The sequence below is a fragment of the Perca flavescens genome, chromosome 4 (assembly GCF_004354835.1).
Source record: "Perca flavescens isolate YP-PL-M2 chromosome 4, PFLA_1.0, whole genome shotgun sequence".
Classification (NCBI taxonomy): domain Eukaryota; kingdom Metazoa; phylum Chordata; class Actinopteri; order Perciformes; family Percidae; genus Perca; species Perca flavescens.
Window position 1 is genome coordinate 34,816,839 of NC_041334.1, and position 17,627 is coordinate 34,834,465.

The 17,627-nt window shown below is 40.4% G+C and overlaps 2 protein-coding genes across 3 annotated transcripts in view; both read left to right on the plus strand.

Annotated features, from left to right (window-relative positions):
• The first annotated feature begins 829 nt into the window (after positions 1 to 829).
• gnl3l (G protein nucleolar 3 like) lies at positions 830 to 8,889 on the plus strand. Its single transcript, XM_028576934.1, has 15 exons — positions 830 to 934; positions 1,029 to 1,072; positions 2,068 to 2,178; positions 2,280 to 2,396; positions 2,501 to 2,584; positions 2,836 to 2,971; positions 3,105 to 3,208; positions 3,332 to 3,476; positions 3,569 to 3,656; positions 3,743 to 3,920; positions 4,022 to 4,164; positions 4,255 to 4,391; positions 4,780 to 4,946; positions 5,051 to 5,225; positions 8,798 to 8,889. The coding sequence occupies exons 1-15, from the start codon at positions 922 to 924 to the stop codon at positions 8,863 to 8,865; spliced, it is 1,710 nt and encodes a 569-aa protein (XP_028432735.1). The 5' UTR covers positions 830 to 921; the 3' UTR covers positions 8,866 to 8,889.
• Positions 8,890 to 11,895: 3,006 nt separating this feature from the next.
• tfe3b (transcription factor binding to IGHM enhancer 3b) overlaps positions 11,896 to 17,627 on the plus strand; it is an 8,885-nt gene continuing 3,153 nt past the window's right edge. Inside the window, exons 1-8 of one of the 2 annotated variants that reach the window (XM_028576935.1) lie at positions 11,896 to 12,052; positions 13,461 to 13,674; positions 13,775 to 13,999; positions 14,515 to 14,610; positions 15,417 to 15,528; positions 15,637 to 15,693; positions 16,179 to 16,254; positions 16,436 to 16,601. In XM_028576935.1, coding sequence (XP_028432736.1) covers positions 13,483 to 13,674; positions 13,775 to 13,999; positions 14,515 to 14,610; positions 15,417 to 15,528; positions 15,637 to 15,693; positions 16,179 to 16,254; positions 16,436 to 16,601 — 924 coding nt within the window. In that variant the 5' untranslated portion in view covers positions 11,896 to 12,052; positions 13,461 to 13,482. The remainder of the gene's footprint in view (positions 12,053 to 13,460; positions 13,675 to 13,774; positions 14,000 to 14,514; positions 14,611 to 15,416; positions 15,529 to 15,636; positions 15,694 to 16,178; positions 16,255 to 16,435; positions 16,602 to 17,627) is intronic. The other variant, XM_028576937.1, reaches the window with a different exon arrangement.

Genomic DNA, 17,627 nt, shown 5'->3' on the forward strand with positions numbered 1-17,627 from the left:
CTTTGTGACTAGCATCTAATGACTAGCAAGCACTGTCTTGTCTTACCGCTGCTGCCGTCCAAAACATGCGCTGCAGAAGCAAGCACCCGGCTCCCTCAGTTTGAGGCACCAAGTGCTAAACGGCTTCCCGTCTCCACCCTTTTCTTCTTGTCCCCCATTCATGCCCAGCGCCATTTATTTTAACTACTTTCTCAACTAAAGCTGCCTGCATCTACATGCTCCAAGTTTGATAAACTTTGCCACCGTTTTTTTAGCCGCGTTACCACAGAGACCACATCGGCAACGCACTCTGACATTTCGGCAAAGACCCGCCCTACTTTGCATCTGATTGGCTAGAACTCGTTTCATTGGTTGGTGGAAGTTCGATGATTGGTTAAATCCATAGACAGTATGATTAATATAAATCCAGCCAGCAAAACAAATCCCACGTGGACTTTTTAATTTATTTATTTTTCTAAAATAGTCATACGCCAGAAATCGGCTACCAGGCCCGAGTACTTATACCCCCGCCCCTCCCTCTTAAACATTTTCTCATCGAATCTACACGATTCAAGTAGGTCACCTATTTTGGTTTCAAAACGGCGAATTTCGCCGAAAAGTGAGTGATTTTCATGTCTGTCATTGACTGAGACCATAGACTGTAAAAAGATTGAGACCCATGTTAGAGAGTGTGAAAGATAAAACAAAACTGTTTCACTGGTGTTTTCAAGCATTTTGTGATTACCTCTTTTTGAACATTTATGTGCACGGAGACAGTGCTGTCAATGAAACCACAGGAATAATCAGATAGAGCAAAATCAGTCACCTAACCTTGGAAATGTCCAGACCCTTGGACTTTTATTTTGACATTTATCCGGATGTTGTGGGTGACGTGTGCGCATATCCACCCTTTTGCCACACACGTGAATTCAGAGAAGGGCCATGTCCAAAGCTAGTACGTATTTTATCGACATTTACTAAATGTATTCAGTCACAAAATAACTGTTGATGGGTTTAACTGGATTCTGTCGTTTCTTAACATTTTACAGAACAAAAACGAGCTAAACGTCTCGGCTTCCTCGGGAAATTTAAGGTAAGCACTCACGTTAAGCGGCTAATGCTGTGGCTAACTTCTAGTGCTGGAGCTAGGTCAGAACCTGCTGTATAACTTAGTTGAGCCTTTACCTTCAAGAACATGGCATAGTCTGATGCCAGGACACCCCAGCTCCATGTTACGGTATATTGTAATGGGTGCTAATCTATCAGTGACACTGACATTGCGCAGAGTACCAAGTACCTCCTGCAAGGCACGACGCTGAAGTTGGCATCCGATTCGCAGCTTCCGACTCGGCAGTTAAACGATACACTTGGGTGTAAATTTAGCATTCAGCCGTAGGGTTGACTATTGGTTCTTTCACAAAATATTTACTCAATGAGGGTTTTGATAAATAATCACCAATAATATGGATACAATGACTAAGTGGGTAAAGGCAAATAATAGAGCAGCTAGAACAGTCTGGTAAGTTCAGAAAAGGACATCACTTTGCTGTAATGCAGCCCTTAGAACCAGGAAAAGACAACACTTGTGTCATAAAGTGTAAGATATCGAGCCTCCTATATTGATGTCGATATAATATGGATATATTGCCCAGCCTTTCTTGTATCACCATACAATATTATTGCGTTTTTAAACGTATTGTGATATTCTGCGATATATTACAATTTATTAGCTTTTTTTCTCACTTCAAATTGTGTCCCCAAAGGAAAACTTTGTTTAATCTAAAATATTTTTCTGTTTGACAATAAACACACACAAACTAATAGACTAGCAGAGAAACTCTTTATCTGTTGCACTACTTTTTCCACAGTATGTGTCTTTATTCATAAGTGAGATTTTCAAAAGATTTACAGACTTGTTAATTGTAATTTGTATTGTTTGCTCAGTGAAACATGTAAGCTTCTTATTTAATTTACAAAGCCTCACAGATGTGGTAATAAATGGAATGTTTGGAAGCCTTTTTTTTATAATGAACTAAAATAAAGTATATCATATTTTACAATACATTTTGTGTGTTTACCTGCCTGCAGACTAAAGATGGACAAAAGGATGATGCTTTAGGGCGGACAAAGAATCCAGAGCAGTCATCTGTGCAGCATGTCAAAGTCAGCAGAAACCCAGATGAAATCCGGAAGCAAAGGGTGAAAATTTGAAAGTTCTGCCTGTACTTATATTTGAGGTTACATTTGCTGATATTTTCTTGAGGTAAACCAATCTCCCAATTTGTACATTTTCTAATTAGCTTCAGGACCTCCAGGACAGGCAGAAAATCTCTAGAGAACGAGACCTGATGAAGAGAAGAAATTTGCAAAGCTTTCAGAATGACATCCTACAGCGACAAAGAGAGTTTGAGCAGAAGGTAAATGTCAGCCTATTTAGTGGAAATGGACTGCAATTATAATAACTGCCTACTGTGCAAATTGGCACAGTAGTGATTTCTGTTTTCATTCTTTGTGTTCACAGGAGATAGACATGCAGAGTTTGGAGAGGAATGTAAATTTTGAAAATGAGAATTCAAGAAAGGCATATTATAGAGAATTTAAAAAGGTACGTAATTGCTCCATTAATGCCACAAACTGGCTCATATCTTATAAATATTACAATTTTAGGCGTTTGCATAGAATTCTCACTCTGCAACTTATTTAACTCTACACTGCCATACACTCGTATACATACTTAGGCTGGTTTAGATTTCCTGACTTATAGGTAACTGTGTTCCTTAAGCTGTTATACATGGTGAAATTGATTTTTGAACATGAGCACTGTGTTTAAAAAAATAAATACATGTTTTTTCAAAGGTAGTGGAGGCCTCAGATGTGATTTTGGAGGTTTTGGATGCACGTGACCCTCTTGGCTGCAGATGTCCACAGGTGGAGCAGGCAGTCATTCAAAGTGGAATGAACAAGAAGATAGTTTTAGTACTTAATAAAATTGGTAAGTTGGTTAAAGAAATGTAGAAAGTATATCCTTTTTAGGGTTTGTCTTTATTTGCATAATTTATTTGCATAAGTTAAGGTTTTATTTATTGTATCAAATATTCAATGTTGACTTTTTACTTTGATTGTAGATTTGGTGTCAAAGGAAATTGTGGAAAAGTGGATTAAGTATCTTCGTAATGAGTTTCCTACAGTAGCTTTCAAAGCATCAACTCAGCAACAGACCAAGAACTTGGTATGCAGTTAAATATTCATATTTGGATAATCTAAAATGCCAATTGAGATTCAAATAATTAAAGTTATGGTATAACATAATTTCACATAAACAATATTTCCCTCTGTCTCGTGCCATTGACAGAAACGCAGTAAAGTACCAGTTACACAAGCCACCACAGAGCTTCTTAGTACCAGTGCTTGTATTGGTGCAGATTGCTTGATGAAGCTACTTGGCAACTATTGCCGCAACCTAGACATAAAAACGGCCATCACCGTAGGAGTTGTAGGTAAGCACCACATCCAGCAATACACCAGGTTCTTTCTGTGTATAAGGTGAGGTTGTCAAAAGTGAAATAATTTTGCCACTCCTGTTTTGTAGGTTTTCCTAACGTGGGAAAGAGTAGTTTGATCAACAGTTTGAAACGGGCACGAGCATGTAATATTGGAGCCACTCCTGGTGTCACCAAGTAAGTTTACAACAAGCTGTTGATCCCACACTGAGAGATCCTGTTTCTTACCTACTAGTCTTGCTGATGACTTTGATGGATTTTAGGTGCCTTCAAGAGGTGCATTTGGACAAACACATTAAGCTTCTTGATTGCCCCGGCATTGTCATGGCAACTTCAACGACTGATGCAGCAATGATTCTTCGTAACTGTGTGAAAATTGAACAGCTTGTAGATCCTCTTGCCCCTGTTGAAGCCATCCTTCGACGCTGCAACAAGGCGCAGGTATGCCATGTCGTCATTACAATCTTTTTATTTTTTTTTTATTTTATTATTTCTTGTGTCTTTTGCACACTGCCATAACAGTCATTCTGCTGGATGTACAGATCATGGAGCACTACGGAGTTTCAGACTTTCACACGGCTCTGGAGTTCTTGGCAATGCTTGCTCGACGTCAAGGCAAACTAAGAAAGGGAGGACTGCCTGACACTGACAAAGCCGCAAAGAGCGTGTTAATGGACTGGACAGGGTGGGTAAAAATGGAATTGGAAATGGATTTTGGAAGTTTGACAAATGACAATCAACCACTGTATTCATTTCAGCATGTTATGTTATTTAGGGGAAGGATCAGCTACTTTACGCACCCTCCAGAGACGCACACTCTTCCCACACATGTCAGCGCTGAGATTGTTACAGAGATGGGTAAAGCTTTTGACTGGGATGAGCTGGAAAAAGGAAATCAGGAGGTTCTTGCAGGTAAAGGTTACTTCTAGTGGAATCAGTAACTCAGGATAATCCACAGACCTCACTGTCAACAGTTTTCATTCGACTACTTTCTTTGGTGAAAAGTAGTTCCAAAGGCAGGTATCTCAAATCCTCAGAACATAAACCTGAAGCTATCAGCATGTCTAGACCCCACTAGATTTAAGTGAGAACATTTATTTACCTTGTGATAATTAAGTCACAGAAGGACATCTAAAATATACTTCCGTAATGATATAAAACATGGTTAAGATTAGATTAGACTAAAATATAGTAGACTAAGATTACATTGGTTTTGTCAGATTATATGGCTTCCATCGTTAAATTGCCCACAGAAGCAGTAGTTGCTCTAAAGCTGGATTTGCTTTTCGCTGTCTTTCAGAGTCCTCTTGTCCTGACATCCAAATGGGATTTTGCATGGAAACCACTGGAATGACACAAGGTGGCCAGGGTGAAACATCTTCTGACCTGGAAGTGGTGGGGGGGGCCTTGGAAGAGCCAGAATTTAAAGATGAAACTGAATCTATGGAGGATGGCCAGGACCCAGAGGTGTGAAACCGTTCTGTCCTGACAACTACGTTAATTACAGTATGTTGTGCACTTTGCAAATATGTCAAATATATCTCCTTAAACTTTGCTTCCTGCTCAAATAGTTTGGACCAATGACAGTGGAGATTAAATCTCAGAGGTCAAAGACTGTCTTGCCTTCAAATGATGCTGCATCCAGGGCTCCAGATTTAAAGGATATCTTGGATGTAGATCCTCTACAGCAGGGTCAGGCACTCCTGGCTGCCGGCAAGAGGAGGAAAAAGCAACAGAAAAGAGCTGGTTTGTATAAATATTGGTCTCACTTTAATACTATATATATGATGATGATTTTTTTTAAATATATTTTACCCTCATCTGAGAAAAAAAAAAATGTAACTAGCTGTTGCTATTGGGTTTATCCCTCGCGCATGCGCAGTCGTGAAGATTTCTTCGCCCTTGTGCCCTAGCTGCGAGGCGTGCATCGGTCCTGTTCGCTACTCTGAAAACCCGGCTGGATGCATTAAACTCTCCGCTGTCACACGTTGCGCCTCACAGGGTGGTGTCAGTGATGCGTCTGCTGGTGTTGATGCCCGCAAGTCACGTAGTGGCTCCTAGTACATGGCTAAACACACACACGTTGCAGATGAGGTCGACCAGATGTCGCAGGGGTCCCTCTCACAACAAGCAGAACTTAAATCCCACTCTCGTTCAGATGCTGTGGAACGGGTTGGGAGGGCGAAAGTGGATCTGTTTGCCTCACGAGAGAATGCACTGTGGTTCTCTATGAAGGCGCCACTGAACGGGAGCGCTTGGAGAGGTTAGGGTGTCTCCTTGCACTACTTGCATAACGGATATAACCACCCTGTGGTTATATCCGTTATGTTGATCTGTAACAGCAGAGCCCACTGTGTGAGCCAGAATGACTAGCGGCCTTATTCATACAGCGTGTTACGCTCGATGGCAGCCCGCTTTCCAGCGCTGGTGTGTGGAGAAGTGTTAATCTACCCTCAGACTAGGGCTGGGCGATATGGAGAAAATCAAATATCACAATACTTTTGACCAAATACCTTGATACCGCAACTACATTGTAGTGTTGACTATTGCTTTCCCAAAATATTATATTATTATTATCTGTGGATATAATGGCTAAGTGGGTAAAGGCAAATAATAGAACAGTTAGAACGGTCTGATAAGTTAAGAAAATTACATCACTTTGCTGTAACGCAGCCTTTAAAACCAGATCAAAGACGATATCTAGTCTCATATCATATTGATGTAATATCGATATATTGTCCAGCTCTACCTCACACGGCTGGATAATGATTTGGCTATGTTTTTAAAGCATATGTCGCGACCTTTTGTCGTGCCACAAGGACTGTGGAGAGAGATGGGGTTTTTGCACATCCCTTAGTGAAGCGTTGTTGAAGGGGATCAGACAACAGAAACTTGTTGAGCACCTTAATGGGATTTAATCCCAGTGCTCCGGGCTCGGAGGTTCCCCCTTTTGAGCCTCTGGCACAAATCTTTCTCGGAATGTTGTTCCTGACAACAGCGCTCTTCAAAGCCTTGACGTCGGCTAGGAAAGTGAGTGACTTATGTGAGTCTCACCGTCCTGCTTTTCTATTAGAGGACGGGAGCATGGCTACTTTACAGCCAAATCCCTAATTCATACCGAAAGTCACAATGAACTATTTCTTACCTTGAGGGTTTCTTCCTTCCGCCTTCATAACCGAGAAGCGGAATAAGTGTCTCACAGAGTCTGCCCAGTGTGCGCATTATCTCAGTACGTTTTACGCACGGCAGACATCAGGTGGAGCGGCTGTTCGTTCACTATATAACACTGACGCAGCTCTTTCAAAACGACTATTTTTTCACCCACGCTTTTAGTGTAAAGGAGTGGCATCTGTGCACACTCCACGAGAGCATTATCAGCACCCATGGCCTTCCTCAGAGGTATGACAGTGGCTGACATCTGCGCAACGGCGTCTTGGGCATCTCCGTGCCTTTTTTCATCCACTTTCATTGCACAATATGTCTCCGTGATTCACTCGGTCTTATCCGCACTAAACGGCATGTGATGTGCTATTAAATCTGGTATGCCATGTCTCCATCCTCCTGCACCAGATTGCCTGGGAGGAATGTGCTTTGTAAGGTTTGTAAGCAAACAATATCATTTTGTTACATAAAAAAAACTGTACATTGTGAGAAGGAAGAGGAGCTAGTCTATGCTATCTGCTGGTGGATTTTGGTGTCACAGGTGGCATTGGCCCAATCCCAAAGTCCGGACACACAGACTCCCGGACTTTGGTGCGCGTTCTTGCAAAATTCGTAAGGGCTTAGGGTTGTCCCAGTGTCGAATTTCAAAGGACGTGAGGGTTTGAGTACACACTTACCGAGCCCTTTCCGTGAGTCTGCATCAATGCAGACTTCACCAAAAGGGAATTGCCCACAGTTCAAAGCGACGTTTGTGACGTTTACCGCGGAGACCATAGGGAAATACGGAAATTACAAAGGTAAACAACCGCACGACACACAGCCACGGAACAGACCAACCTGTTGTCCAGCTTGTAAAACAAGAGTTTTAAAAATGTGGAATCAGGCAGCCGTCTCCTGAGCCTTGGCCGTGTGGAAAGCAACAAACTTAAAATGAAAATTCCCAAACCGGCAAGTGTCAGCAACATCTTTGTTATTAAATGTCGCCAAGGTAACATGTGATCTCGTGAAGTGCTGTCCCAATCCAATTTATACCTATCTGAGCCCACGTGGCCTCACACACTCACTCACTCAGCACCTGAGATCAATTAAGTCTGTGAGTCTTTGGTCCTCGGGGCTCACTTTGGGATTGGGCCAGTGACTACATCAGCTTTGCCCTTAACCCAATAGCAACAGCTCTTAGAGGGCAAATCCTATACAAAATAGAACGATAGTTACGTAATGTAACTCCAGCTTCTGTGAGTATAGGCATAGCAAAGTGGAACCACGAAGCATGAACAAGCTTGAGGGTAACCGGAGGCCAGAACTCTGAGTGACTGCAAGTCTCTCTTGTAAACTATACTTGGTTAAGCGAATGAAAGGCTTGATCCGACGAAGTAGGTCATCGAATCAAATCGAAGTATTGACGTCAATGCTGCTGCCAGTTCTGCCATTGTTTACCTTCTTCTTCTTCTTCTAGTCCGTAGAGATAGCAAATCGGTAGCCTTTCCTCATTAGCGCCACATCTGTTTAGGAGAAGTGTGCAACTAGTGTCGCAACCACCACGCACAAGTATAAACGGTTACGGCGCTCCCATGACGTCACACTGGCGCTCGACAGGTCGGCTGCGGCGAGTATACCCTACGTTTAAGATCCAGGCCACCTGCTTCACTAACATTGGCTGAAGAAAAATGCTGATGTTGGGAGCAGATCTCTGGTCTGGCAGCTGTAATATACAGTAACTGTGGATGTAAAAGAGCCCCTTGCAGGGCACAAGGGCACGAAAGAAATCTTCACGACTGTGCATGCAAAAGAAATACAGAAAAATGGGTTCAAATATCAAATTTTTCATTATTTTTCGCCTTGACAAATTAAAAAATTGGATCTTTAAACTTTTTTTTCCAATTTTCTGTTTTAATTCAGAGGATCCAAAATTTAGGAAATTACAAAATTGTGTCTGGGCTCCAATTAAAAAAAATTGGATATTTGAACCTATTTTCTGTTTTTCCAAATGTCCGTTTGTGCTTAGAAAATTTAACTGATAAGCGTTAGACTGACCCTCATTTTACTCAGTTTTCAAAATTGCAAAAGTAAAAAAGCAAACAAAAGTGACACTGACACATGTTATTTAATCATGCATTATTACATTGATACGGTTTTCTCTTCTTTTTTCTCTGCAGACAAAATTGCCACCAAACTATCAGACACCTTGACCGCTGCAATGGACTTCTCATTTTCAGATAGCTGATTAAAATAAAAATAATACATAATTTGTGGTTTGTCTTTTTTGGATGTAAGTTATATATTGTGATACAATCTACATGCAAAGATTTAGCTTCAGGAACCCTCGATTTCATCATAGTAGTTTTTTACTATGTAAATTATATTCCTGTTCAGCCACTGTTCAAAACAACCACTGAAAAAGTTTCACATTTAGTACAGATTGCATATTTCTTTTAGGGATGCACCGATTGGGAAATTCTGGGCCAATACCGATGTTTTTTCTTTTTATTTATTCCTTCTTTTGTGCCACGGAAACATACAAGTCTTTCGGCTCTTGATCACACTATCCTAGATGAGCACAAATTCAATCAGACCAATTTATGAAACAAAAACAAGTTCTTTTCTGAAAAATAACATTCAAAAACCTTTGACTGCTAACTAATCAATGAAAAGATTGTTTCAGTACATTGCCCAACAAAATTATTTGAGTGGTTTTAGCCTGATAAACAAAAACTTACTCAATGAGATTATTTTCATGGCCCAATAAAAAATATTTTTCTGATAAATAAAAAAAAATAAATGCAAAAGTGTAAATGCAAAAACAAGTGAAATAAATCTGAAATCCATATATCTGTGGTGAAACTGATTGCAGCGATGTCGCAAGCCAGTAGCTCATGAATGTGCGTGGCCACAATGTTTTGGATTTCGGGGAGACAGACCTCGGCAAAGTGACGCCGGCTCGGCAGCGTGGCTCCATAAACTTCATCAGACTCCGAAAACCCACGTCCTCCACTACAGAGAAAGGCTGGTCATCTAAAGCGATGAACTCCATCACCTTGTTTATTTGTTTCGCTTTGGCGCTGTATGGAGGCAGCTGTTTAGCTTTCTCAAACGCCGTGTCAATTGAAGTCTGAGGGCTAGATTTATCAACCCGTTTGCGCCTGTTTCCAGGCGCTATTTGGTCGCAAAGACGGACGTAACCGATGCGGGCTATTTACAAACTGGGCGCACTTGGGTAAAACCGCAGATTGTCTGCCACATGAGCGAGAAGAGACAAGTTGCGCTTTCAATATGCGTTCGTGGGAGGGTCGTGGGGAAAGTGAGAGTTCCACCCAAAAAGGTGGGAGGATAAGCGCAAAGTGCGCCTAATTATATATTCTGTGGTATTTACAAAGACTGTCAGTAAGAGCGCGTCTCTATTCTGCGGGGGAAATTCTCCGCCTCTTAAAAGCAGGTCTGAACCAGCCGCAATCGAATTTCCTCGTAGACCTTTATGCCGCTGGTAAAATGGCAACAGTAATTTGAGCAAGACGAAGACATAGGCGAGGCTGAAAATATTTGTAACACAAGAATCACACTCTGTCAGTGAACACAACATCATTTAGCGTTACAGATCGAGCAGCCATGCAATATTAGAGTTACTGGAAGAAATCAAAGATGACATTGAATCACCCACTCAGCGTTCACATCCCATTCCAGCAGTTGTTAAAGTCCCGGCTACATTACAAATATTGGCATCAGGATCATTTCAAACAGTCATAGCATCAGCAGTGGGAATATCGCAGTCTGCACTCAGCCGTATCATAGCACAAGTACCGCTTCGCTACAGCGCAATTTACGGTATAGTGGGCGGAGAACAACGCTGACTGCCTGATGGGTGTCAAGGTTGATAAATAGGCTACTACGCAAAATGTGGCGTCATAGCGTGCGCTATTACCGAACTCGCATAAACAGACGCAGCGCAAACTGCGCTAGTGTTAGTAAATCTAGCCCTGAGTCCTACCAGGGGTTTGCGCTTTCTTGGCAGCTTCATTTTTCCATTTTTGGTCAGCTTGCAGGTAATCGCCGTACACCGCCTCGTGCCTGCTCTGAAATGTCCAATGAGATTTGTTGTGTTAAATGACTTTCTAACCGCCCCCCCCCCCCCTTGAAATTTCAATGGAACACGTATTGCAAACTGCAAAACGCTGATCTTTCTTTGAAACTGTAAAATATTACCACACGACCGCCATCTTCTTTGTTTAATCTAAATTACTGAGGAGAGAAGGAGATATACTGTATGGAGAAAATCACGGCGCAACTTCACTTGAAAGTCGATCAGTTTAAGGATCTTTGGGACCCGGCTATTCATTATTTTGGTTGGACACAATAAAGTGTGAGTGAAGAGGGATTCTCTTGCCTTTTTTTTTTCTTGCATTATCTTTTATATGTATGTATGTATGTGTATGTATATATATGTATGTATATATATATATATATATATATATATATATATATATATATATATGTGTGTGTGTGTGTATGTATGTATGTATATATATATATATATATATTTTTTTTTTCTTTAATGCAATAATATGTAGATAAAGAATACTGCTGAAAAGATGTAATTATTACTTTAGATACCGATTGACATTTCACGATTACTTACTTATTATATATGTTATATATATATATATATATATATATATATATATATATATATATATTTTTTTTTTTTTTTTTTATTTTAGTGTAAGACACTGCCGAGTGTGCCATTGTTCTTCTGTGTTTGTAAAAAACAAAAGTCAATTAAGATGTGCATTTACTTAAATAAAAATGTTCAAAAAAAAAATAATTACTGAGGAGAGTGTGCGGGTGCCCTCTTCCGTCTCGGTATCTTCCCCCGCCCAAATAAAAAGAGGGGAAAAAAAGTTTCTCCTGAGCACAGCGTTCATGACACCTATAATCATCGGCGAATGTCATTTTTATTTCCCGATGGCAGTTAACGAGGCAAATATCGCCCGTTACCGATGTTCAGCCGATGCATCGGTGCATCCCTAATTTCTTTCTATAGTGGGCAGCAGGGCCTTTTCACTTCCATATCTAGGAGCTATTTGTACATTGCACTTTAACTTGAGATGAAATCAAGACATTCATTACTTTTGTATGCATCACAATTACACTGGTTTTCATTTGAATACTAGTTTTATATTCTTTTACTTCTGGTATGCTGACAGTTATGAAAATGTAGTAACCTCACAGCAGTCAACATGTTCCGGGTAACTGCGTCAGATGACCTCAGTCCATCGTCCCAAGATAAACAACACTGTTTAGTGCCGTGACTAGCGACTGTTAAGGAGCTTGTATTCACCGAATTTAAAGATGGCAAAGAAACCGGAGGACTTCGGAGGTTTATGGCTGTGATTACGATAAACAAATATATTGCCACAGTACGTTTTTTTTTTTTTTTAATCTGTCTCAAATAAATTATCCAGTTGGATAGCAATAGCTTTTTGGACAACTAACAGATGCTAACGTTAGCTAGCTAGCTTGGCTAAACGGCAACTTCCTACTTTTACTTGTCACTGCCGTGACTGTGTCTTAAGTTAAGGCGCTGCTGATACAGTCTATGGATACCCTACTGTCTTTAACAAAAATAACGAACCTCTTTCAAGTTGGCGACTATTAAGTTGCTAGGCCAATTGAGAAGCCACTGTAAAGCGTTGATGATGTAAATACTAGCTAGCTTTAGCGTTAACGTTAGTGGACGTGGGCCCGTCAGCAGCACTGAGCTTTTAACTGAACTCTGCTGTCATGACGCGAGATGACCAAAAATAGAGATTATGAAAACTACAATAAGTAAGATAGCTAACAATTTGGTGCATTTTACTTGTCTAGCTAGATCTAAACTTGATACTTGACATAACATAAAGTAACGTTAGTTAAGCCTTTCTATGATATGTTGTCAGACAACGACCACTGATAGCAATGTCAACCTTTTTCACATACCGTTAGCTAAGCTAACTGACACACAGGATGAAGCAATACTGACAGCCCGTTTTGCACTCTGCAGACATGTACACAACTGATGCCTATTGAATTGTGTGCCTGCATTTGGTTTGGAAACGTAGTCGATGCATTCATTCATTTTACTCGAGAGAGGGTGACATGTCTGTATCAGGTGTATAGGCTGGTTTGTGTGTAAGGTCTTTATGAGTCCACACTATTGCAGAGGAAGGTTTTGGAACACAAAGAGGTAAAACTGCATTACGTACTGTATAGGTATAGAGTTCAAAAGTAGGCCTATCATCAAACATTAAAGATAACACATAAGACACACTGGATTGGAACTCAAAATATTTTTTGTCATTGAGTACCTCCAAGTTGGCCTACTTCTTACAGTACGTTTTTTTAATATATAAAATACTGTCTTTATTATGACAAAGACAGTATAATTTGTCAGCACCTGATTAAGCATCGTGAAGTAGCTGATTGGTGGTTGTTGAGCCAGATTCCTTCATTGTGTAGGTTGGCAGATAATTGAGAAATAATGGTTTGGTTCAAACATGAAAAAATAGTATTGATATGTCCAGGATATATCGTAAGCCTTTATTGCTAATGCTATACTACTTATTTTCATAAATTATTTAATGAAAATACAACATTTCCATTGGAAATGATGTTGTAAATACCAATGGTGGGAGTAACAGGATTGGCCTCCAAAGCATCTTTACTAGAATACTAGAATTTTACGGATTACACTGTGTAATAACACAAACATTTTGCATACTTTGAAATACTGGTATTACCTATCTATAATGCTCATTTGTTCTGTTTGTTTTCCTGCTCCATCCCTAGATCTGGATCGCTCTCTTCAGCCATGACGTCACGTGTGTTGCTGCGGCAGCAGCTGATGCGAGAACAAGCCCAGGAGCAGGAGAGACGTGAGGCCCAGCAGCAGGCCTCTGCCTCTCAGCTCCGGGCCTCTGACTCCACTCCAGCCATCTCTGTCACACTGCCCCCAAACGCTGCCCGTCCCCCTCCAGCACAGGTGCCTGTGGAGGTGCTGAAAGTAAGAGTGTCCTGTTTGTATGCTCATCACTTGTGTTCTTTATGTAGTGAAGTCTGATTATGTCATATCATTAGCCCTTAATAACTCTTCAAATGATCAGGTGCAGACCCACTTGGAGAACCCCACCAGGTACCACATCCAGCAGGCACAGAGGCAACAGGTGAAGCAGTACCTCTCCACCACTCTGGGCAACAATGCGACTACTCAGACCATGGGTGTGTCCCCTGTGCCGCAGTCCAGTTCTGCCCCTGAAGCTGCTCCTACTGCCAGCAGTGTCCCTAACAGTCCTATGGCTCTGCTTAACATCGGATCCAACAAGGAGGAAGTATGGGAAATTCTTGCTTTGATACTAGTGGTTTAACTTCTTGTGTGTGGGTTTGGTTTGCTGGTACAGCAGATTGCACAACCTTGTCAATAGTTGCCTTTCTGCAAATTTACAGTGCAATTTTGGAGAAGTGAAAATGTCTAACCTTCTGCTGACTTCTAGCTTAATTACTTTTTGTTTGCTCTGCAATGATGTGTCCAAAGGTCCCACTACGCTGATGCATACCTTTTGTCATCGTACCCTTGTTGGCCTGTTGTCACAATAAGATGTTAAATACTGCACCTACAGCTTAATCTTGCAAGGACTTCTCTTGCACACACACACACTCTTTGAAACGAGGCCTCTTTAGTTTAATTGGTTTAAATGTTGAGTGTCAGCTTTTACAGAGTATACTTAAGACTGTTTTAGATTACAAAGCACACTGTGTACATACATATTAATTGCTCTGACAGATTTAACCCTAATGACTTTACTGACTTATTACAACTGGTGTTTTCTCTCATCTCTTTATCTAGATTGACGATGTGATTGACGACATCATTAGTCTTGAATCCAGTTTTAATGACGACATCATTACGTTGATTGACTCAGGTCTTCAGTTGCCTAGCACGGTATGAAGAACAATGTACTTATTTAAGCATGAATACTTTCTTTTTAAAGTTTCCTTTAGAGTTTACACATTTTCGTTAGAAGTACAGTGACAGGATAACACTGGACTTCAGGTCAAGCCCACTAACGTTTTATAACCAAAGTGTTTTTTCTGTGAATGGACGGTCTCTTTCATGTGTGGAATTCTGAAGTCGTAGGAGTAAATATATACTTTTGACACTCAGTTTCAATTCGTCACAAAAGTGCTGCCTGGGCGGGGTAAAGGTATCCGATGATACAAGACAGCGGAGAAGGGAGACCAAGTGGATAGTACTCATAAAATGGTACATTGTAGCTGCCAGGTTACCAACTCATTTGTGAGCTAGAAAGAGCTTGCCAAAACTTTGCTGAAAATCAAATATAAAATGAGGATTATGGTGATGCTTTTGGAAGAAAAGAAAAAGAAGCACAGTAAGGTAATGCTTTTTTTGAAATAGCAGCAGGTGTTGTTCAGCCTTAATATGTAAGAATGTAATATAAGTAGTTGGATTTTGCGCTTTATCCTTCAACAGCATCTGTTGATTCAAATTTTAGTTTTAAAATCTAATTTTAATACCTGCCCTTTGGTTGTGGTATGGTTGCTCTCTGCAAAATGTAGTATCATTTTTTTTATCTGATGTCACAGAAACCCAATTTGATTCTATTTTGAAATGTGTTTTTAACTTTTAAGCAGGGATGGAGAAGACCTCATTTTTACATATTTGCTTCTAGGCATATGGTAATCACAGACCATTTATGACATTTATTATAACATGTTTATTTCCTGTAGCTCCCAGGAAATCTTTTGGATATATACCACAGCCCTGGAATGGCAGCCCCTACTTTCACTGTCAGCAACTCCTGCCCTGCTGATCTTCCAAAAGTTAAAAGGGAAATTACTGGTACAGTAACTAACTTTTTTTACAAACATTTGACTTCTTCACTTTATTTTTTACTTTTTAAGTTTGATACTATTTAATTGTATGGAACACTATGAATTTGTCTTTCAGATGCAGATACCAAAGCACTTATGAAAGAAAGACAGAAGAAAGACAACCATAATCTCAGTAAGTCAAGCTTTATTTCAACCATTTTGAGATCTTTGTTGAATGTGAATGCAGTATTGCCATGCAGATTAAAAATCATAATATTCCATTCCATGCTCTTTTGCCTGTTTCAACTCTAGGACAACCCATGTGGTCTTTTTTATCTTTTAATGAACATACATCAGCGTTATAAGAACTACCTAAAATGACACAAACCAGCCTTGGGGAAAAAAGTTTAGACATGTACTTTGTAGTGTAAGTTTAAGTTTGGTCTATGTCCCATCAGCTAACGTTGAGGGGGCAGGGTTTATGACCTATACTGCAGCCAGCCACCGGGGGGCGATCAAGATGTTTTGGCTTCACTTTTAGGGAAATGTTATGTCATCCATCTTTTTATATACACTATATGAAATCAAACCGTGCTTGCTTAGTGATAACTGAATGTTGAAGTTATACTTAAGTGTGACGCTGTCCCTCTCTGCCGTGACGTCCTTGCTTGTCTACAGTTGAGAGGAGGCGAAGATTCAACATCAACGACCGTATAAAGGAGCTGGGTACTTTGATACCCAAGTCAAGTGACCCGTAAGCACAGTCAGATTTTTTAAGGATATTCATTTTCCTTTGCATAATCACTTGATGAATAAAAAATTATGGTATTTATATTTTTTAGAATTGAGCCCTTGCAACTGTTGTGTAGTAACAATATTGTTTCTTTTTTGTTTGTGTTTCCTTTCTTCACTGCCTCTATAATATATGTATACTGATATCACAATGATGTCAGCGAGATGCGCTGGAATAAAGGCACCATACTGAAAGCTTCTGTAGACTACATCAGGAAGTTGCAGAAGGAGCAGCAAAGAGCCAAGGATATTGAGATGCGTCAGAAAAAGCTGGAACATGCAAACCACAGTCTAATGTTGCGAATCCAGGTCAGTATTTGTTGGTCAGCTGTGTTAGATGGTGGCATATCCAAGACTTGAATACAGCAGCTACAGTTGTGTTCAAAATAATAGCAGTCCAACATCACTAACCTCATAAATCAAATTTTTTGGTATAAGTGATATTTCTACATGGCAAATAATTTACTAGTAAGTGTTGTAGAGTCATAGAAAACCAACCGGCTCAACAGTCATGACATGCATGCTGCTCATTCTGTGTAATTGAATCTATAATTGAAAGGGGCATGTTCAAAATAATAGCAGTGTTGTGTTGACTTAGTGAGGTGATTGATTCTGTGAAGACACAGGTGTCAATTATGGCCCATATTTAAGGAAGGAAGGAAGCAAATGTGCATGCTGGTTATAGTGCATTTCACACTGAAATACTCAGCAAAATGGGTCGTTCCAGTCATTGCTCTGAGGAACAGCGGACTTTGATTAAAAAGTTGATTGGAGAGGGGAAACTGTATAAAGAAGTGCAAAAAAACGATAGGCCGCTAAGCCAAAATGCCTTGAAATGGCATCCAAAGCCTGAACGACGTGGGGGAAAAAAAGGTCAACTACCATTCAAATGGATCAAAGAATAGCCAAAATGGCAAAGGCTCAACCAATGATCAGCTCCAGGAAAATCAAAGACTTAAAGTTACCTGTGAGTACTGTTACGATCAGAAGAAGGCTATGTGAAGCAAAGCTATCAGCTAGAATCCCCCGCAAAGTCCCATTGCTGAAAAAAAGACGTACTGAATAGGTTGAAATTTTCCAAAGGACACGTTGACTGGCCAAAGGAGAATTCTTTGGACTGATGAGAGCAAAATTGTTCTTTTTGGGTCTAGGGGCCGCAGACTGTTTGTCCGACGACCCCCATGCACTGAATTCAAGCCACAGTCCTGTGAAGACAGTAAAGCATGGTGGTGCAATCATGTAATGGGGATGTTTCTCATACTGTGGTGTTTTGCCTATTTATCGCATACCAGGGATCATGAATCAGTTTCAATACATCAAAATATTTGAAGAGGT

Bases quoted from the DNA above. Each gene is read 5' to 3' on its own strand.
- gnl3l (XM_028576934.1), top strand. The intron at 3,477-3,568 runs GTAAGCACCACA...CCTGTTTTGTAG, and splicing joins CATCACCGTAGGAGTTGTAG to GTTTTCCTAACGTGGGAAAG. The intron at 3,657-3,742 runs GTAAGTTTACAA...GATGGATTTTAG, and splicing joins GCCACTCCTGGTGTCACCAA to GTGCCTTCAAGAGGTGCATT.